This window comes from Desmodus rotundus, chromosome 2 (assembly GCF_022682495.2).
Source record: "Desmodus rotundus isolate HL8 chromosome 2, HLdesRot8A.1, whole genome shotgun sequence".
NCBI lineage: Eukaryota > Metazoa > Chordata > Mammalia > Chiroptera > Phyllostomidae > Desmodus > Desmodus rotundus.
In genome coordinates this window covers 152,862,697-152,885,449 of record NC_071388.1, presented here as the reverse complement: position 1 = coordinate 152,885,449, position 22,753 = coordinate 152,862,697, and the positions used below count along the sequence as shown (strand labels likewise).

General features: G+C 37.8%; 1 protein-coding gene across 13 annotated transcripts in view; it reads left to right on the top strand.

The window, feature by feature from the left end:
- COBLL1 (cordon-bleu WH2 repeat protein like 1) overlaps positions 1–22,753 on the top strand; it is a 156,235-nt gene that overhangs the window by 87,042 nt on the left and 46,440 nt on the right. For all 13 annotated transcript variants that reach the window (XM_053918744.2, XM_053918736.2, XM_053918735.2 and 10 more), the window contains 3 exons: positions 5,858–6,046; positions 20,196–20,397; positions 22,226–22,454. In XM_053918744.2, the coding sequence (XP_053774719.1) occupies positions 5,858–6,046; positions 20,196–20,397; positions 22,226–22,454 (620 nt within the window). The remainder of the gene's footprint in view (positions 1–5,857; positions 6,047–20,195; positions 20,398–22,225; positions 22,455–22,753) is intronic.

Here is a 22,753-nt window from a genome sequence, read left to right as displayed (position 1 = left end):
TCATAGTGTATTGGAACTAGGAGATAGGGACAAAGAGGAATCAAAATGTACCTAAGATGTTTGCTTGAGTTAAGGGGTGTCGTGTCATTAGGAGAGATCAGAAGGTTCCTGGGGGAGGCATGGAAGTGAACAGTCTTTGGGAGTGGAGAGGAGAATCAAGAGTTTTGGACATACAATACTTGTGGGATGTCCATATAGAGAAGACCATGAGATTATTGGGCATAGAAGTCAGAACTCAGTAAGTGGTAGGTCAGGGTTGGAGATATGAATTTGATAGTCATCAACTTGTAGGTGATATTTAAAGCCTTGGTGTTTGAAGAGGTCACTTGGGGTGATGGTCCTAGAAAGAGAAGAGAAAGGAGCAGGCAAGGGTATGAGGTCATTGAAGACTGAAGTGTGTAGCAAGGAAGGAAGAAACCATGTTGTCACACAAAGCAGAGGCAAAAGAATCCCAAGCAGAGGGGTTGGGCAGCTGTTAAATGTGTCCTTACTAGAATTTAGGACCTTACTCAAATGTGACCAAGATTAGACAGATAATTGTCAATTAGATTTGGACACACATAGGTGATTGGATACCTGGATAAGAAAAATGTGTTTTTCAAGAGTCATATAAGTGGGGAGGGAAATGAGGACACATCTGTAATAATGTTAATAATAAAAACAAACAAACAAACAAAACAGAAAGAGTCATATAGTGCCTTGGGTCTCTCCTTGCCTTTCATTACTGCTGATCTTTCAAAGTCACTCAATGTGTCCAGCCTAGTTTAACTTTTAGGCTCATCAAAAAATGACAGATTTGGTTCTTAATTGCGTTCCCTCAAGCACATAAAACAATGCTGTGTCCACCATTAGAATACATTTTTGTTTAATAAATTTTTTTTTTGTTTCATTACACTCAGAGAGAGAGAGAAACCCTAAGAAGTTGTTTTGAGAAGTTGGTCTTTGCAGTTGAAATGCACAGGTTGGGGCCATCAAAACATGGCCAGCTATTTTGGAGAACTGCCTCATGGACAGCGATCACAGGAATCTCCTGTTTGATAGTCCTCTATCTATACTGAGGAAAGGTGGCTGTTAAATGTCTTTTCGGTCATTAAAATGTAAAGCTTGAAATCTCCATTGTTTGAAGATACATAATTCCATTCTTATACTTTGTCTTTAATATAAAGCATTGATTTACTTATGCTAGAATGTACTGTGGCTGGTTATTTTTAAAGCTCGATGAATGAATTTTCGTTCTGACCTAGAGAAGTTTTCAGTCTCAAATATCTTTCAGTACAAACCTCCTCTGCACCCACCCTTGTGTGAAATTTGCTATTGTTTACTGTTGAAGATGGGCGCCCCTGAAGAGTAGCAGCTGATAGTCGAACTAGGCCACTGGGGAGGAAGAGTTTATGTGAAAATCCCTTGGGTGAGAGAACTAGCTTTTGTTTAAAAGGGGTGCAGGGACTTCAGTGGCAGTTACTGAGATTTTAAAATATTAATGAAAAGTAGTAAACCGTAGTTGTTACTGCATGCTGATGTGTTACTTTTTTTTTTTTTTTTTTTTTTTGGCTGAACCAGTATTTCTGAAACATTAGGTTGGTTATAACCTCTGGTTATTTTCACTGTACCTTGAATTTGGGTGATGTTTAGTTTAATTTTGTTATTGCTCCAAAGAATCTCAACCAAAATATTAAGAAGATTGGGACAGATGTGAGTAGGTCAAAGGTATGTTTGAATCTTTGCTGGTGAGTAAAATGTCAAATAAGTTAACATAGTCTTAAAGCTGTTTAGGATTCAGGCCAAATCCAGGCCTCTTCCTGGTATTCTTTTCACTAGTCTATACTATGTAGTCAGCAAACTTGAACTAGAGAGACACATTCCTAACCTTCATATAAATGGATCACAACTGGGAACCAACTTATAATTGCTCCTACAGGGCTCTACTTGTCTAAATTGTACTTTTCTTTCAAGAACTGAGTCACACATTTCTTCTCTTTGAAGTATACCCTGATACCTGCCTCCACACCCCCACAGAGCTAGTTTCAGCTTGTTCTCCTGGCTCTGAATTTTCAAGATTACCCATTCTTTGCTTTGTATTCATTATTTAATTACCTACACGTTACATCTTCCCTATGGGCTTTCTAGTTCATTGTGGAAGGATCTCAGTCTGATTCACGTCTGCTTTCCAGTTTTCAGGACCAAAGTTAACAAATACTTCAAGCAATATTAGGGAACATTAAGATGTTCTTAATAGAAGTTCTATGTAAATAATATTTCAACTAGTGCTTTGTTCTTTTTTTTTTAAGTATGCTTATCTTTAGTAATTAGAGATGGGTTTTCATCACAGACTCAAAGAGCCTTAGGAAATAAGATAGTCCCACATACTGAGGACGTTAAATCGGTGAGTCAGAGGAGTTCATTGCAGTGCGCAGCAGACAGGGAGGACATCCAAGAAATTGTGACTCAATCTTTCGAAGATGAGGGGGGCATTCAAAGGGAGAGCAGGATGAGCCACACTTGGAGATGGGAAGGTGCCTGGAATGGTGGCGGCAGGCCATAGGAAGGTCACGGTGGCAGCAGAAGGTGCCTGTCAGACCTTCCTTCACTGCCACTCCTTTTGAAAGCCAAGTGCACTGTGGCAAAGTGTTCCTGATGCTTTTTCTCCCTGCCTGTGGCAGTCGGGCTTCTTTTCTGGCCTTAAGAAACTCTTTTGAAGCCCCAAAATTCAGTTACCCATTTCTAATAAATCTAGTATGTATTTTTTTATTACCTGTCTTTTCAAAAATAAAATACAATCAATCAATTTTAAAAATTCAACATGGGTAATCCTTATATAAAAATGCATTTTCTTCCTTGGTGGTAAGAACTGTTTTTCTTCTCAATTATATACCTAAGTACATCATCTTTTGTGGGAAATATTCACTGAATTCTTTCATTCAGTAAACATGAGTGCCTACTATGTGGCAGGCATCATTACAAAGATTCTCTACATTTGTAAATATGTCACGTGAGAGTGAAGATAAGTCCCTATTCTCATGGAATTAATTACTCTGATGGAAGGAGATATGATAAACAAGGATGTTAGTTGCTGATAAGCCCTAAGGCAAAAGGTAAAGCAGATAGAGATGTTATCTTAAGGTCAGGAGGAGACCCTATAGGCAGTCCTGAATCAGGAATGCTCTAGGTGTTTTCAAGGATAAGGCAAGAGTCCTAAGATTGGAGTGCAAGGAGCCTAGGGAGAAAGTGGAAGAGAAAAGACTGGAGAGGCTAGAGGTCAAGGACACATTGGACTCTAGATGTTATTTGGGGTGAGGTCTGAAGACTTTGGAGGGTGTGACAAGAAGAGCAGTGATCTGGCTTAAATTTAAAAAGGATCATGCCAGTTGCTAGGCTGGGACATGGAAGACAGAATGTTATGTGACAACTGTGGGAGCAGGGAGACCAGTTAGCAGCTTGACCTGAGGTGTTTGGTGAACAAGGCTGTTGGTGGACTCTGGATCTATTTATGACACAGTAGAGAGCTGTCAGAATTTATCGATGGATTGCATTGTATGTATAAGGAAAGAGGTGATTTCTGGCCCAAGCAACTGAAAGAATTGTGATTTACTGAGATGGGAAGACTTGGAGAGGAAAAGATTTGGTTTGGAGAAGCTGGGGAGAGGAATTGGAAGTTAAATTGAGTTAGTCATCCAAGTCCAGCTGTCAGGTCGGAGCTGGATTTACAAATCTGAAGTCGAAGAGAAAGATCGAAGCTGAATAGTTGGTATTTAAGATTTTCTTCATGTAGATTTTATAAAATGCTTGTTATTTTATTCCAACAACTTAAAACATTTCATTTTGTTTCTATAGTAAAAGAAGCTAGTTTTGTTTTTATTATACTTTCTGACTTGCTTTTTGCTTGTGTTTACGTAGGTTATTGACTTTAGCGTGTTAACTCTGTACCAAGCCTCCTTACTGAATTCTCTTATTTATAAAATCATTTTAGTTGATTCAATGATATCTCCTCTCCTTTGACTTCTCTGTAGAGTTTTACCAAACTGTTCAATTCTAAGAAGTATCATTTCTTCTCATGGCTCCATTTGCTTTCTGCTGTCCTCTGCCTGAAATATCAATTATTTCTTATCTTTTCCTGTGAGTTTCTATTCATTCCCCCAAACCCAACTCATGATCACATCTGTAAAGCATTTCTGGATTCCTGAGAAAGTTTCTCTTCCTATGAGCTTTAGCTGTACCGTCTGCAAACATGTATTAGAGCATTCATCAAACTTTTTTTTTTTTTATAATTGTGTATATATCTGTCAGTCCTTTTGGGGCACAAACCCTTTAGGGGTGGGATCTGGGTCAGACCATCTTTACATTCCCAGTGTTTAGCTGAATCTGCCACATGATCGTCTGTTACAGGATTAATGTTTATTGAACACAACGAGTGGTCAATTTCTGCAGATTAAAAATGTTTTGAAATTGGCTAAAGTTTTTTCATATAGATTTTATGAACTTGTTATATTTATTGCAACACTTTTAAAAATTTATCTTTGTCACTATTGCTAGAGAAACCTTTTCTAAATTTAGATATACAGAGTCTAGCACAAATAACACCCCCTTTTTATTACAAAACCATAAGCATGTAATCCTATAACATAATAACATCACATTTAAGCACACCGTATGACATTTTAGGTGAAGTCTTCAGATTCAAACTATAAATTATTTACATCTATACTATTACCCTATCAGCTGCACTCAAGTAGGTGTGACTTCTGTCAGGCTCTGTATCTTTGCAATTTTCCTCCTAAAAGTGAAAGACCTATTATTTTAGAAAATTGATGTAAATGTAGGAACATTGCTATTGTTTTTTTTCATGATGCTGAGTGCATAAAGGTGGTTGGATTTGTGAGACCTTAAATTTCAAAACTACTGAATGAAGAGCTGGATGTTATGTAGTTACTTGCAAAGAAGCCATTTTACTCATTTGATTTTTATTTTTACCTAGAAAATGGGGAGAGGGAGGAATTAAATTTTATATTTTTCTGACTTGAAAGCAGTAGTGTGTGTTCTTGCAAAAGCAATCAGCCTTTTACAAAGGTAACATTTTCAAAAGCTATAACTTGTAGTACTCATATGTCATTACTTGTATTTTATATTTCATTTTTTTCAACCCATCAAATCAATGAATTGGCCCATGTGCATTTTTCCACGATGTCTACTACTATTTCTGTTATAAATCTATTGAGGGGTTGCCCTAGTAAGTGACACTGAAATATATTTGCTTGAAAAATTATTCGTAACATTTTTCATTGAAACGGAAATATATCAAATAACCAATTAGTTTATTGTTCATTGCTAAGTGCAGTGGGAAATATAATATGCTTCCTTCTTATAAGGAGTTATAAATGTAGGCAGAGAGATGAGATTTGTACCCAGAAAAAAAAAAATGTTACGTTTATGGAATCTGTTGTATGTGTTATACACGGAGAGGCTGTGTTAAGGAATGGCAGGGAGAGGAGTCGTTTAGGCTAGACTTTGAAGGGTAGGTAGGGTTTACATGAATGGAGAGGTAGAAGACACTAGAATGGAAACAAATAGAATGAAAGGCACAGAGGTGAGAGCTATTAGGAAGTATGGGAATGAGATACTTACCTCCATAATTTATCTCATCAAAAAAATGTTATACTTTTGCTTTGCTGTAGTGATGACACATTAATTGAACTTAATGGAGGCAAATATCAGATCTCTTTGTTATCATATTCCTTTTATTACCAAGTAATGTGGGCATATTGTTGAAAACAAACAAACAAAAGTGTGCTGATAAAAAAGGCAAAAAAGAATTCCTTGATTTCCTTGTTCATTTTTTGCCCTTTGTTTTTATTTATTTTAGAAGAAAACTGAAAGCCAAGGCACCACTTCCTCCAGCTGAGACCAAAAACCTTGATGCCTCTTCAGTGGATGATTCCGTAGAATCCTCTGCTTTCATCATGGAACAGAAAGAAAGCATGATAGATAAAGACGTTGAGCTCTCAGTGGTTCTACCTGGGGATGTTATCAAATCCACAACTGTTCATGGAAGGTATGATGGAGCGAATGAAATACCATGACTTCCTTTCTGCTCTCAGTGAAACCCTCTGTTGAATATTTTTAAATTTATTTTCTTTAACAAATACTTTATTCATCACTCAGTTTGGTTATCAATTAAAATAATAAATGCTAAAAGTTATTAAAATTCTTCTGACAATGTTTGAACATTAATACCATGGATTCCACAATCCCAGACAAGTGACTTTTAAAATTTAGAACTATTTTATATTTGTTAGTCATTTAGTAAGTTTTTTAAAAAAAACCTTTCCCAAAGGGGCAGTCATCAATTATGTTGATTTTGTTAGTCAAACTCAGAAAAGCAGGCCAATGACCTATAAGAAAACCCTTTCTCTTCCTCCTCAAATTACTCTTTTTCTTTTAAGGTATTCCCCTGAATTTGATTTTGCTGAAGTTACTAACTACTCTTAAAATGTAATGCTCTCATATTTATCAAAACAGATAAATTTATCTGTGAAGCAAGCAGGACTTTTTAGACCACTAAATGATTTAATTATTTTACTAAAAATGTAGATAAGTTTACTAGACATATAAAATTAAACTTTAACCCAGCAAACAGTGAAGTTGTGATTAAGGAGACTGATATTTTTAATACCTATGTAAAAATTGGAAAAATGGAATAAAACCAAATGTAATTTTCCACTTCATTTTCAAGTGGAAACTTACATGAGTTTTGTGCTTGGTCTTGTTCCACGTTTTCACCTTCAACTACCTGTTTGTTATCAGGAATCCTGCTTTAGAAATTTAAGCTGTTTTGACCTTTGTACTGTGTGTGTGTGTGTGTGTATAAGCCAAAAGAATAAATAAGGAACATGTTGGGAAATGCATTCTTCCAATGTGGTTTTATCTAGGAGAACTCATTAAATATAAACTTAATCTTAAAGTTTATAAAGATTATGTGTAACTTTACAAATTATCAAGTACATGAACATAGAAAAGCTCAGCATTTAGCAAGCAATATTAGTGTTGTGTATTAACTTCTCATTAAATGTAAGTTGCATTTTGACATTTATTTTGTATTAAAAATAGTTTTGGAAATCACACATTGAACCATAATTAGGAGGCTGAGAAACTGTGACTGTCCTGGGTGAGTTTCTACCTCAGCTGCGGGCAATCACGTGATTGTGCCTCTTCTAGGTGAGGAAGGAATCTTGTAAGTTAGAGACAAAAGCCATTATCTTCAAACCTGGAAATAATACCATTACCCTGGTTTTAAGATAATAAAGACAATGGATGTGGCTGGGGTAGTAGAGGCAATTCCTCTTTTTTTTTCTTTTTCCCCCCAATTCAAAGTACGTTAGAAAAAATTTGTCAACACATTTCTTAGTTCTTCACTGATGCTGACAGGTAGCAATGGTTTCATTATCAGTATTCCAAAATTTCTTCCTGGATGCACCGCTCCCTGTTCTTATCGCCCTCTTCTCTGCCATCAGCCTCCTGCATTCTTTAGATTTTTTGAAACTTCAGTGACCTCAGCATTAGAATCATGGTTTTTTTCTCTATCCTATCTACCATTGTAATTATTGTGGAGTTTTTCATGTTGCCCCAAGCTAACTTTTCTTCAGTTTCTTGAACTCTGGGAACCTACATCCGTAGTCTACTTCTGTCCCATTGCTGAAATTCAAAGGTCCTCCTCTGAACACAACACAGCCAACTTACCCACTTTGTCTTTCTTAGCTGGGTTTGTTCTTCTTTCTCCTTATTAGGTCTAATTTATGACTGCACTCAGGTTGCTGCATTTTTCTCCTTCTTTAACGTGGACACTGCATTAATCATTCCCAGGGCGTTTGTACTTCCAAGGGGGACCCTAGATTTTCCTCACCCTCTTCACCTTCCAGCGGGTTTGCCTCCCAGGGCTCTAAACCTGACTAACTTCCATCAATCACCTCTTTGTTTCTGGGCTGCCAGATCTTGTTGAATTGCCTCAGTTTTCTTATCTAAAAATGTTTTATAACCAAATTGTTGTTAGGATTAAATGAAATACTGTCAGTGCCTGGCACAGGCTGGCGTCTTTCATTTTCTATCGAGAACTTCTTCCTTTAACCCTGAGTTCTCTCTGTTTCCTCTCCACCCTCAGGTCAAGCTAAAACGCCACTGTGCTTGTGGCACTGTCTTTGATATTAAAAACAAAAAACAAACAGACAAAAAACCCCCACAGGGACAGCAATTGAATACTGAATTAAGAAAGTCCAAACTACCAAGCCTGGAACCTGGGACACCTTATTTTCTTCTCCTCCAAAATTAAGTAGGCTTTTCCCTTTGAATATCTTGAACTTCAGCCTCATAACTTTTTAGTTCTACAGATACTCTACTTTTTCCACCTGCACACATTTATGAAAGCTTTTCCATGTGGAATACCCTACCACCCACATTTTCTCCAGTTAGTTTATGTAGCTCAAATGGCACTTTTTACATAAAGGCTCCCTGATCTCCCTGGAATGAACTATTGCCTGTGACTTCTACACATTTTTGGCACTTTTTAGTATTGATGGTTGTCATATATTTCCCTACGCTATAATTTATGTGTATGTTGTGTCTTCCTGAATAAACTGTAAGGTCCATGTGGCATCATTACCTTTCTGCATAGTGCGTAGCACATATTTGTGCGATGTAATTGCCATTTAATAAATTCACTGTAATGAATATTGTTTCCCTGGTCCTTTATACGTAGACAGAGGTAGCAACTTAAATGGTGCACTTTGAAGAGATATTTAGATGGGTCCTAGTGGCTTTCTCAGGATATTCTAAACAAAGGTATTTTCTCCAGGTAGAGAGCAAGGGAAGATTACCCCACATGGGAGTGCCCCAAATTCCAATTGCTTTTTAAATTTTATTTAGGGTTCACATCTTTTTCTGAGAATAGAATTTGTTTTACATCGGTGCTGTGTAAAAATATTTTTATTTTGAAATTACAGTTGATGTACAACGTTCTGTTTCTTGCAGGCGTGCAGCCTGGGTTTAGACATGTGTGTGTCGTCCCTGCGCAGGGGCCGCGCCGCCAAAGCAGCGCCACGTCCGTGTTTTTATGGCGCGGTTTGATTTAGGGACTTTGTTCCTACTAGTTCTGTGACTCGGGAATGACTCAACTTGCAAACATGATGGCTAACTTTTTAATGTTGTTGATGATTAAAAAGGGCTGTGTAATTTCAAATATCTTAGAAGTTTGATTCTAGATTTCTTCGGAGTGATTCTAGATATTTTAGAGTGCAGTTTGGGATTAGCTTAGAGTGCAGTCTTAAGATTGTGATTTGGGGTACCTTTCATGTTGCCGTTGCTCCTCGCCCATTAAAAAAAACCCTCAATCTTTAATGACGACGACAACCAAAATGTTCGAATAGATAAATTTCTGAAAAGTGTCAGCTATCAAATGCGCAGCCCCATGGCATAGATTATAATTCACATTTCCGCATGGCTTTTTACTGCACACAGAAGATTTAATAGTACGATACCAGAGTGATGGGGGGAGGGCGCTCGGGAAGAGTAACTTTATTTATTTTGTATATATTTATTTTTAGAGAAAGAGGAAGGGAGGGAGAAGGAGAGGATGAGAGAAACATTGATGAGAGACAAACATCCCTTGACTACCTCTCATGTGCCCCCAACCAGGGACCTGACTCACACAACCCAGGCATGTGCCCAGACTGGGAATTGAACTGGTGACCTTGCGGTTTGCAGGGTGATGCCCAACCCACTGAGCACAGGAGTCAGGGTGGGAACAGTGATTTTCAATAAGTTTAAGTGCAAAAGGTTTTATTTATAAGAGTTCCATATGTCACTGGGAAGGGTCTCTAATGTAATTTTTGAGACCATCCTTTCTAAATTTGTTTGAATATTCCTTGTATATTATATTTATGTTGATAGTATTATTTCTATGCATTTCCTTTGAAGAATAATATCAATATTAGACTAAAATAAATATTTAGAAAATTTATATTGTTTGTTTAATATTTTAGAAAAAAATTTTTCAAAATGTATTCCTGGGGAAATTTTTAGAAAGTTCCCATGTCATCTTGTGCAACTCATGGAGAGGTATGCTCAGAATGTTCCATTTGTGAGAATGTGAATGCCCAGCATTATCTTCAGAAGAATGCTCTTATTTGTACATTGACTTTTTTTTTTTTTAACCGAAGAACTTATGCAGATTAGGGAACACAGTAAGGTTGGAAGCGGTGATAGACTTTATGCTCAGGGGAAAACTAAAATCTTGCTATCTTGAATGAGGCTGGTAGTCCTGCTGGTTTACTAATCCTTTGGTACCAAAGTTCAGTGATGCTGCCATTTCAAGGACCAAAGCCACCCTGGGCTTGCTGTGTTGCCTGTGCAACCCTTTGAGGGTCGCTGCAGCACTCGCCTAAAACCTCTTGGGCATTTCTGTGTGCCCTGACCTCAAGAAAGATTGGATTGAAGGAAGGAGGAATTAAAATATTTTATTTATGCAAACAGCATACTGTAGTATAGGTATGCATGTGCCTATGTATATGTGTGTTGTATATATTTATAGATACAGATACATGCATATCTATGTGTGTGTGTGTGTGTGTGTGTTTGCATGATGGTAAAGGACCTCTTCCACCAGATGGAGCAGCTCTGTGCCTTACTGACCGTGAACATGAAAGGATACTGTTGTTAGAGACAAGCTGCCCCCCATCTGCCCCTCAGAAAATGCTACACTATGCAGTAGCATAGGGACTGGTGTCTACCAGTACTTGGGAAAAGTTAATTGTTAATGAAAATGAGTTTATAAGCTAAAGGGTTATAAACGCTACAGAGAGTAAGGAAATATGTGGGTGCATTTTTGTATCACTCTGGGTCCTTACCTTATAGTCAGGTGTCTGCCCAGTATGTGACTATTCCTCACTGAATAATTATGCATTCCTTTTTCTTTTTCCCCCCTCCGGGACAAGTTTAAATAAGTTTTAATTTGGGAAACTTGGTAAAAGATTGACATTAACCTTCTCCGCTAACTTATGGGAGAGCGTTCATGGCTGTACTAGTTCTCTCTGTCCTACAAGAGGGAGGAGTGGAGTCCACACCATGTGCAACAGGAGGAGGTTTCTCTCTTTTGCTCTCATACTGTGAAGAGGAATTTGTTTTACTCTGGGCAAATCTGAGATGCTGTGGATGAAGACACAAATAAAGAAAGCATAGAACTGGAAGTTAGAAATTCCAGCCCCCGTGGTTGACTCCATATTTTGCTCTGTGACTTCAAGCAAGACACCTTAACTCCCTGGCCTTTACCTGTAAAATGGCCCAGAGGCAGGTTGCACAGGATTTGCGGCCTGATTAGCATGTCCAGTGGCACTAATTTTACAGCAGAGTTGAGCCAAATAATTCCAAGATTTTGACCCGCACTTGTGGGGCCGATAAAGAGCTCAGGCACATTTTACATGGATTACAGTGCCACCTATTGGAGAAAAGTAGGCTATGAAAAATGGCGAGAGAATACTAGAACAATGTGGGTCATTGTTTAACAGCTGGTGAAGTCATTACTAATAAGATGGATGAACATCAGTAACAATAGAGAACATTCAAAAAGTCCCGATACTATCATTGGTAAGTCTAATTAGGTTGTCAGTATACATTTATAAGGGACAAATGGAGTCAATTCAACTCAACTGTTTTGAGGATGTATTGAAAGAGTAAAATATTTTATTAGATAGTGGGGCAGATTTCAAGATTTATAGTAGGGAATAATCTTATTCATAGACTTCAATCCCTTATCAGATGCTTGAAATCCATGTGTTCATGACAAGTACATATCATCATGCTTCCTCTTTTTCCTGTGACAGTCCCTATTTGTACCTATTATCCCAGAGTAATTCTTAATAGTGCCTCCTTTCATTCTCAGGTGTCTAATATTGAAGATTAATTACATAGCCACCCCATTGGTAAGTGACTTTGTTTGAACACCTCCAGGGTTTAGGAATTCACCGAGGCAGATGTTTGCACATCTTGCTCATCTACAAGTTCTTTGGGGAACCATGACCTGCATTTTTGATACCCAGTGGGATCTTTACACAGAAGTGGAAGTCTTGTCTTAAGTAGCAGGTATCAAAACTAGGACAAGATGCAGACCTCATGCGAGTCACAAATGCAGAAGCATCACCAGCAGATTTGGGGGCTGCTTTGGTGATGTCATCAATCTATGAAGTAAAATTGCGGCAGATAGCAGATAGCCTTTTGTAAGCCATCTACCTGTCCCTTCCTGCATCCTGACTTGTGGTACCGTAAGGCTACAGTATGGCTGAAGGGCTATAGTTTTAGGAGTGAGGACATTCTAATTCTGACTGCTCCCTAATTCTATATATGCTCTTCATCATCTGGTCAATGTAACATCTCTAACCTCAACTTTTTTCATTCATAAAGTGGAAGTAGCTTTTGTGGTTGTGGACTCAAAGAGATAATAGACATGAAATTAATACAAGCAATTGTTATTTACTTCTGAAAGGAAGTGGAGAATCTCAGGGATCTCTCCATTTCTCAAAGAAGAGTTTTTAAAGTCTTAAAAAATATCTGTCCCCAGAAATTATTACTTTACAAGAAAAAAATGTAAATGGTATTAATGCAAAGAAGATTCTGTAAAGTAATATAAACCAAAATTCATGTGATGAATGTGATAGTATAGAGAAGGAAGAACCTGCCTCTTAGCTGAGTGAGGAGGTGATGACCGAGCTCAGCCAGTCCTTTTCAAGTCTAAATGTTCTGGCTCATGTTTCAGGTGGATTGCTGGCAGTGCTTCCACTTCAGCAAACAGGAAACAAGCATCCTTCCTGTGGCGATCCCATGGTCAAATCTGTTAGCCAACTTTTGTTAGGTGCCTCGGCTCCAGATAAGTATTCATGAACCAAAATTGTTGTTTCGGGTAGAAGTAATTTGACCTCTGGGTGGATAACTCCGAACAACTATGCTCGAGATGATTTCGTTTCCTGTGGGTACACTTTGTGACTAGTGAGTCCTGACAGCAGCCCCGTTGGATGCTGGGTCAGTTTAAACCTTAGTGTCCTACTTTGACAGTGTTAAGGGTCTTCTATGGTAGAGCTAGGCAGTAAATACCATATTTTGCCACTTATAATGCACACTTTTTTGCCCAAATTTTTGAGGGAAAAATAAGGGTGCACATTATACATGCATAGTACTAATTCCATATCTATACAAATGTTTTTAATTCTTTTACTTATGCTTATGCATTAAAAGTGTAATTCTAGAAAGCAATAATTATATCCATATACAAGATAATACCCTGGAATATGATCATTGGTTTTATATATAAATAGAACATTGAATGAAAAAATTGAAATGCAACATTTTTTTCCGGAAAGTTTGGGCCAAAAACGTGGGTGTGCACTATACACAGGAACACGTTATACAGGACAAAATACAGTAATTCCCACTCCAAATCATGTAGGTTCAGGGTCATCTCTTCTGTGCTTTTAGAGCCAAATGCTGAGGTTTCAATTAAATACTTTAAGTATTCAAACTGGTCTGAGGCTGTTTTGAGAAAGATCTCAGCCTGACTTAATGCTTATATCGCACCGCTGTAAAGATGTCAGGGCTTGCCCTAAATGGGTGGCTCAGTGGATTAGAGCGTTGTCCTGTTAAGCCAAGATTGAGGGTTCCATCCCCAGCCAGGGCACCTATAAGAAGCCGCTGATGAATGATTGATGTTTCTCTCTCTCCTTTCTTTCCTCTCTCTCTCTAAAATCAATCAATAAAAAATTCTTAAAAGATGTCATGGCTTTAGACACAAGGCTACTATTCAAGTGTGTTAACTTAAATGAACACAGATTTTACAATTGTATGTTTTTTAAAGTATACAAACCTCCTTTTAACAACTTTGCCTTTTTGTGTGCCCGATACTGTACAGAGATCTCAGTTGTACGTTGTCTGCTGTGTGTATGGACTCATGCATATTTAAGCAGAGTTACCTAGAGGTAAATAATCGCTGGTTCCTCTAAATTCCACATTTAGCGACATTGACCTCACTATACAGTAGGCGCTGGGAATAAAGATTGCTAAAAGGTGGTCCTCCTAGAGAGAAATCCACATCTCGGTATAAATGGAACCCAGGTAACATCTGAGGTCACTCTGCTCCTTAAGGTCTAGATAAAGTGTGCCTGAACCCCTGTTCTGCTTTTTGTGCAATGTTCAATTCCCTATATAATATTATTGTAAATTCCCAAGGTTTCCTCTGGCTCTAACTTTATATACTATTTTTGGATTCTTAGTTTTTTAGTCTTTAAATTTTGAAATTCTTTCTTTCCTTGATTTAGTATCTCCTAAATCTACCAGGATTTTGGTGATGGTTTGTGGGTCACCAGGTTAGTAAGCATATCAACGAGCCAGTAACTTAAATTACCGTTTCAGGCCCCCACTGGTCCTTTCAGCAGCCCCTGCACTGTGTAGTGGCCCTGCAGTCCTGCCCGCCTTCCACCGGTTAGTTCCTCCTCTGCCCCTTGCTAGTTCCTACACTTTCCTTCTGGTATTGGCTTTAATCTTATCAGCTCCTTGCAAAATATATCTGGAATCTGAATAGGTTTAAGTCACCACCATCTCCTACCTAAATTTTTGCAACAGATTTGTGACTTTTCCCTCAGGCTATTCTGACTACAACAATCTGAATATAATCCCTTTAAAATGTAAAGTAGATCACTCCTCAGAACTCTGCAGTAGTTTTCCTATCAGTAAAATTCCAAGTCTTCCCTGTAGCTGAGAGGTTTCTGTTTTTCCTTAAACACCTAAAGCACACTCCTGCCTCAGGGCCTTTGCATTTGTCAACTCTGCCTGGAATGCTTTCCCCAGATATCTCATCCCATCAGGTCTTTATTCTAATGTTATTTGTTCTGTTTAGGACAGTTTCTTCCCTTCCTTATTTTACTTTTCATCAGAGCAGTTATCATTATTTGATATTATATATATTCGACTTGTTCCTTTATCCTTTTCTCTCTAGATCACCATTTAAAAGCTGTGGTATATATCAGACACGCAGGAGAGTTTGTCAAGCAGATATTCCTGTGCCGCCCCCCAGATTTTCTGGCTCAGTGACCAGGCCAGGACTTGACAGTTTGCATGTACAACAAGTTCCCAGTGATACTGTTGCTACCGGTCCATGAATCGCGCCTTGAGAACCAGTGCACTAGAACTGCTAGGTCTAATACAGTGGCCAATACATGTGGCTATTTAAATTAAATTTAAATAAAATGAAATGAAATTAAAAATTTAGTTACTAGCCACTAGCTTGATGTATTTCAACTGCTCAATAGTATCGATGTAAGGATGTCCAAACCTACAGAAAATTTTATGAGAGTTTATTTGAGCCAAACTGAGGATATGATTGGAAGCAAGATCTCAAAAATCCTCTGGAGAATGGCAGCTTGGCAGCTCTTTTTATGCATTTGGGATCAAGGGAGGGAAAGTAAGGGAGATTACAGGAAATCCTTGCTGGCAGATTGGGGAGGGGCCGATCTCTGATGGGATGAGAAGTGAAACTGGGGGAACATTTACAGTAAGTAAGGATGGTATATGGGCATCCTGTGCTCCCTGGAGGATGGTTAGATGGGTCTGGAAAAGAGGATTACTCTGACATTGCAGAGATTTGTTAACCAAGATGCGCAAGAACAATGGACAGGACTTGCTTGAGTAAAGATAGAGCTTTTATGAAGGAAGTTTAAGGCCTGGGGTGTGACTGCCCACTAAGACCTGTCCAGCCAGTAATTCAAGGTCAGATCACCCTGTGAGGTTACTTTTAGTCATTGAGCTTGTCAGAGTTACTTCATCGCTCCTTTCTCATTCTAATAGCCACTGTGGGGAGAGGCCACTGTATCGAACAGCACAGATATGGGAAGTTTTCATCACTGCAGAAAGTCCTATTGGGCAGCAGTGCTCTAGAACATGCACTATGTGAAGGTGGATTTCTTTTCTGTTCTCCCCCCAAGCCTCAACCCCCTGGAGTTGAGTGCTCATATTTATATATCTGGTCTACTTGGAGCTGCTTTAGTGTAAGGAATAAAGTAGATAATACACAACTTGTTTTAGCATTTAAAATATGTTAGTGAGAACACTTTCTCACCATCTTTAAATAAAAAGGATTTGCACTTTTTAATCTGAAACTGCTCTGGCATCTGGTTTTAATTGCTTCCTGGTCCACAGGGCATGGATGTACTACTAACTCCTCCACATCTTGAGGCACTGGTGAGCCTTGTCCTTCTCTGTTGGAAGTCCTAGTGGCAACCTCAGGGGCTTGATCTTAACAAATGTGTAACCACTGCCAGTTTTGCATTCACTTGTGAACTTGAGGAGTGTACACTTTTTCTAGCCCAAGCATCTTTACTACATTTTCTACCAATATGAACATCTTTTTGTACTTTTTATTCTAGTAAGCAGTTTTTGAGGGTGCTGTGGATTCCTACCATATTTTTTCCAGATATGCAGGTGAAGGCTGAAACACTGTATCTGGAACTCTTGACTTGGTAAACTTGTGACAGATTCAATCTGCACAAATGAGACTCCACACCTTTTGTCACAGGTTGCAGTCTGCCAGGGGGCCTCTGAACAACTGAGCTCAAACTCCTGGCCTGGAGTGCGGGGACTGTTCCCTGTAGAGACTGCAGCAGGAGGCAGAGCAAAGGAAACCGATACGTAACTTTTTTTCCCCCCACCAGATGGCTAGTTTTCCCAATACCAGTTGTTGAAAATTTAATTATTTTTCCCAGAAATTTGAAATACCATTATTATATGCAGTATTAAGTTCCCATCTGTATTTGTGTCTGTTATAGAACTTTCTGGTCTGTTGCATTTATCTTTCTGGAAAGAAGAATATTTTCAAGACAAAATTGACTTCTGGAATTATTGAATAAATATTTGAACTTAGAATTATAGAATGAGAGAATAAAGTCATAAAGAAGTTCTGTGATTATTAGTTGCCTTTCAAAGAAATATTTTTATTAGAAAACATCTAGGTAGTGATGAGTTCAAAGGTCATGATAGAGTGCTAGTCACTAGGAAACCTTTTTGCCATGAAATCTGGTATAGTGTACAATGATTTGTTGATGTAAGAAATATCCAAACCTGTGGAGGGCTTTTATAGGATTTTATTTAAGCCAAAACTGGTGATAGCTGCTGGGAAGCAAGATTTCAAATATTTTAGAGAATTGACAGTTTTGTAGTTTCTTTCATGCATATGAAAATAAGGAGGGAACCAAAGGAAGATTACAGGAAGGTGGGAGAAAGTAAGGCGGGGATTAAGTTACAGGATAATTAAGGTTCTGTGCTCTCCTGAGGGTAGTTTGGCTTATTTCAAAGGTGTATTAACCTAGATGCACAGAAGCAATGGACAGGGCTTGCTTAAAGCAAAGATAAGCCCTTTACTAAAAAGTTATATGCCCGGGACATGTCTACCCACCGTGACCTGCCCACAGGAGTCTATGATCAGACCACCCTGTGAGGTCACATTCCCTAAAACACCTTTTTTATCCACAGATTATACATGATCAAATCAACTGAGGGAATAGGCCATTTGTATAATATTCTTGGCCCATTATCCACCCCATCTATTAAATTAGAAAATTAGTGTATCACGGATAAAAAAGACAATAATTTATTAAAGCGTATCAGAAGGGTTAAATAAAAGTATATAAAGAGTGTTAAATTGTTTTTACCTTTAAAAATGAAAAATATATTTTTTCTTTAAATGTTTATATGTTGTACATCAAAGGATATAAAATGATGGCACAAAAATAGGGATTAACAGAACAGAAACAAAACAGAACTTCACACCAACTACTTTTGCTAACTTTTATGGTGTATTTCTAAAGAACTGAACATTTGAGTTTTTTAAATTCTAAGGAACTGTACATTTAAGAAAAGTGTTTGAAACGTAAGCTTTAGTACTTTTATATGTATTACTTCGCACATTTATATATAGAGAGAGAAATGTAATCTGAACATACCGCCATTTACTCACAGACAATAGCAGACAGCACTCCATTTGGCTGGCAGTGAAAGTTTTCTCTTCTTCCAGCATAACTGTGTTTATAATTGTTTACACCTACACATTGCCTGATCCCCCTTAACCTTATTTACCCTCAGAAAAAGAAGGTACCGTTTCCAAGTGTAGAATTGGTGTGTAACATCAAAGTGCTTGCATACGGTACTCCGATACCAAAATATTGACTTCAATAATACCATTATGGTTGTCTCCCTTCCGGTGAAATTTAGTATGTACTATCCAAAACCCCAAAGTGGGCAATTGTAAACAAATCTATGTAAGAGCATAGTAGGTCAAGAGAAGGACATGAAACTTCCAAATATTTTTGTGAAATCATCTAATAAGACATAGGAAATGTATTTTGAGGACTGGAAATTTACGCCAGAGAACTTTTTTTTACTGAGGATCATTGAGTCTTTTATTTATTTTTCTTGCTATATGTATCCTGGGGTACCACTTGTACGTGGGGGAGGAGAAGGGAGGTGAGTGTGCCATTGTGAAGCATTCCTCTTTATCCTGTGGACACTGAAGTGGCCTGAGAGTGGGCCACCGCCACAACAGGTGAGGGGGGGAGCTGAACACAGGTGATGGTTTGAGAATCTTTCTCAAGCACGTGTTTTTGACTTCAGCACTACCCAGTGTCAGACCACTACCCTTCCTCAGCAGGAGACTGCCTCTCTGGAGACCTGGGGACTCCATTTAGGAGAATAGGGATTAGGCACAAGTGAAAACAGAGGTACTAAATTAGAATCAGCATACCGAATAGTGAAATTCCTAGCCTCATTTCCCTGTCTGAATGCCCGTAGCCAGGTTCATATCTCTAGCCAAGAGACTGGGATTTTTTTAAACTGACATTTGTATTTCTTAGTGGAAACATTAGGGGCCACCTGCTTACTCTCAAGTGAAACTAATCAACCTGTACCTCAATCCATGAAAATAGGACTTTTACACTGTGTTTTAGCGCCTCAGCCTTAAACGTGAACTACCAGCTCAGGATCACCAGTCATTTTAGGAAAGCACATCATATGAAAGGTGTTTCAGAGGCTTTCTTTAAGGGCTGGCAGTTAAGAAAGACTCAGAGACCACATTGTTCTGTTGACAGTATGCATGAAAACACAAGTCTGTGTGAATAATTGATTTTGTGGAAAGGGAAGCAAAAAATTGAGAATATCTCTGGATCTCAACTTGAGTGTGCAATTTCCTATAGAAATAGATTCTGTGTTACCATTAGCATTTAAAATTTAATCATTTTTGAAATTATCTCATGCATTCACTTGATTACTTTTTTATGGTTTAGCACCAGAGTCCATGAACTTTCTGTCAAGGGCCTGATAGTAAATACAATTAGGCTTTGTGGGCCATACAGTCTCAGTCATGTCCTATTCAAATCCCTTTGTGACACAAAAGCAGCCCTAGCTATTATGTAAACAAATGGGCATGACTGTATTCCAATAAAACTTTATTTAAAAAAAAAAACAAGCAGTGGGCCCGCTTTGACCTGCAGACTATAGTTTGCTCACGCTGGGTCTAGTCCATCTGGTAGAGCATTAGGTCTGCGAGAGCAGGTGTGCCACGTCCTTGTGCTGTGTGTCTGATGCCTTGAAAACACTGAGTATGTTGGAATGAATACGAAATTTGAACTATACCTTTCTTTAGGATTTTGTGTGCTTACCCTTGTAGATATTTACTGTGCTTTTCAAAGTGCAAATTGTAGTAGCTCTTCTTAGTGCTTTATGCTTATGAGAACTTTGGAATATAATCGATTTGTGAGTAAAGACCGCTAGTATTCCAAATAATGTTGTGAAGGAGCACACGAAGTGACTGCTGCTGGGTAAGTAAAGGACTTTTCCTTCTCCTGAGATTTTATTACACGAAGACAGTTTGGCAGGTAAAATATAGACGATTGTAAAACCAACACTAGGGTCCAAGCTCTTTTGAATACTACTCAGGGCATTTTAAGAAGTATAATTTTGTCTGTTAAAATATAAGCAGTTAGATTTTTAAGCTGCTTTCACACATACTAATTTGTTGCCTTGTTTTATTATATATACTGAAAACAAGAGGCCCTAAGAAGAATGCTTGAAACAGTAACTTTGACAGTTGATGAAACTGTGCCATCAGCATTGCTCTTGTTTTACAGTAAACCTATGATGGACTTGTTGATATTCCTCTGTGCTCAGTATCACCTGAACCCATCAAGCTACACAATTGATCTGCTGTCAGCTGAAAAGAACCCCATTAAATTTAAGCCAAACACGCCAATAGGAATGTTGGAGGTGGAGAAAGTAATTTTAAAGCCAAAAATTTTGGATAAGAAAAAACCTACACCTATAATACCAGAGGTAAGAATTTCACTGTAGATTTTGATGTCTTATGGCCAAGATACTAAGTTGATTTTTCAGTCATTATTTGCAGTTCTTTATACATAAAATATAAATTGCCTTTCCTGGTCAAATTTGAGGTGAATGTGGCTGTCATGTTTCCCTAGAACCACGTTGTTTAGGGTTCAGTTGGTTATTGATCTTGGGCTAAGTAGCATTTGGGGAATACTTTAGATTTTTGATGCTCTGAAGTGATCTATATGGCAATATTAGAATCTGCCAGTTATGATCGATCTGTATTTTAAGCTATTCTTTAAAAAAGTATTTTGTACATAAAGGAAGGTTTTTGAACCTTTTATTAAAAATTCATTTGGGTCTCTCTCTCTCCCCCTCCTTCTCCTTCCCTCCCCGCCCTTTCCCCTCCTCTCCCCCTCCCTCCCCCCATCCCCGCCTCTCCCTGCCCTCACCTTCCTCCTTTAGGCTTGTCTCTTTGCTTTCTTTCTCCTAAGCTCCAAGGGCCCTTCTTTTGCCTCTATAACTTGTTTCCTGAGTCCACGCATCCCAGCTGGCTCAATTCTTCTACGGCTCACTATTTCTACCTCTGTGATTTTCTAAGTTAAAAAAATTTATTTAAGAATTTATTCAAGTAGTTTTTGGCTTCATTTACTTGGTAAGTGGTGGTTGTAACCTACTGACGTCTACATTATTGTTCATTTGAGCTACACAATGGCTCACTTTTCTGAGATGTATGTATTTTAAGCAAAAACTTTTAACAATATTGTAATATCATCAATTCTTTATATAATTGGTTTCATTCTATAAGCAATAGAGGTACAAGCTAGTGGGATTCAAGACATACTCTTTCATCAGGAGCAACAACAACCATTTTTAACTTCAGAAAATATATAGAGGTTTATATATTAATAGTCCATTGACAAATGACTTGTACATATAGTCTCAGATTTTCTTCATATTCTTAAAAAGCTGTTAATGAAGAAATTAATATTTTTATAATCCTAAAGCATATTTGCTTTCTTCAAAATGTGGTTGAATATTACATACTAATTAGGGTAGTGGGCTATATACCTAGGTATGTGGGCCGTTTAGATACGGTATTTATGCTAAAGCGTGGGATCACGCGTGGTGTCTGTTTTATGGATTCATGTTAAGCTTTGAAGATCTGCAATCTATAGACTCACTTAGCATGGTCACATGTTTCAAAGTTCTGATCATATCCAGTATTTAATTCAGCTACATTAAATGACCAGGTGCTTAAAAATCTCAGTAGTCTTGAATTTATAGCATTAAATATGTAATAAGGAACATTCTAGTATTTTTACTAATATGTTAAAATTAGCCAAAATAGAAATAATATAGTGACAGCAATAGGTAGTCACAACAGCTAATTTTTTTTATTGATAACTCTGTGCCAGCCACTATGCTAAGCTCTTTATATGCATTATCTCATTTAACTTATTTCAAATGGAGAGAAGTTAAAAACTTTTGGTGTTTTAGCCAAAATTCCCCCTTTTTATTGAGACAGCTAAAATCTATTAAAAGATAAATATTCCTCAAATAAAGGATGGAATAAGACATGCATAATTCTGTATTATTAGTATTTGTTAATTTTAAAGTAAATATTTTCAGGAACAAAGCAAAATTATCCATGATTCTTTTTGGATTTAAACTTACTTAATACTTCACAAGGGTTGTGAATTTAATCTAGATTATTTAATAAGCAAACTGTTTCTAAGAATCTAATTTGGATTTAGGAAGTAACATTAATCAAAAAGAATTAAGTTTATTTCAGCAAATTATGGTATAACTATGGCATTACCCTTTGTTTCAGAAAACTGTGAGAGTAGTGATCAATTTTAAGAAAACGCAGAAGACAATAGTGAGAGTTAACCCACATGCATCACTTCAAGACCTTGCCCCCGTTATATGCAGCAAATGTGAGTTTGACCCGGTACATACACTGTTGTTGAAGGATTATCAGTCTCAGGAGCCCCTCGACGTGACAAAGTCTCTTAATGACCTGGGACTTAGAGAATTATACGCCATGGATGTCAGCAAAGGTAGGACTTGTTGTTTTCTTCAGTGACAGGATGTGGGTGTGCGAGGTGGGGCAAAAGTGGGTTCACAGTTGTGAGTACATGAAACACAGTTTATTCCTGTATTATTGTTCATTAATTATTGTGTTGTTTTTCATGCAGGCAACTAACTATAAACCTACTTTTGCTATACTCTGTATGGATATATGTGTGTGTGTATTATGTTTATGCATAGTTTTTCTCATGTCCATAAGGGCACCTTAATGGATCCTAAGTGGATCCTATAGATAGAAGTCAATACATGGCATTGGAAATAAGAAAAC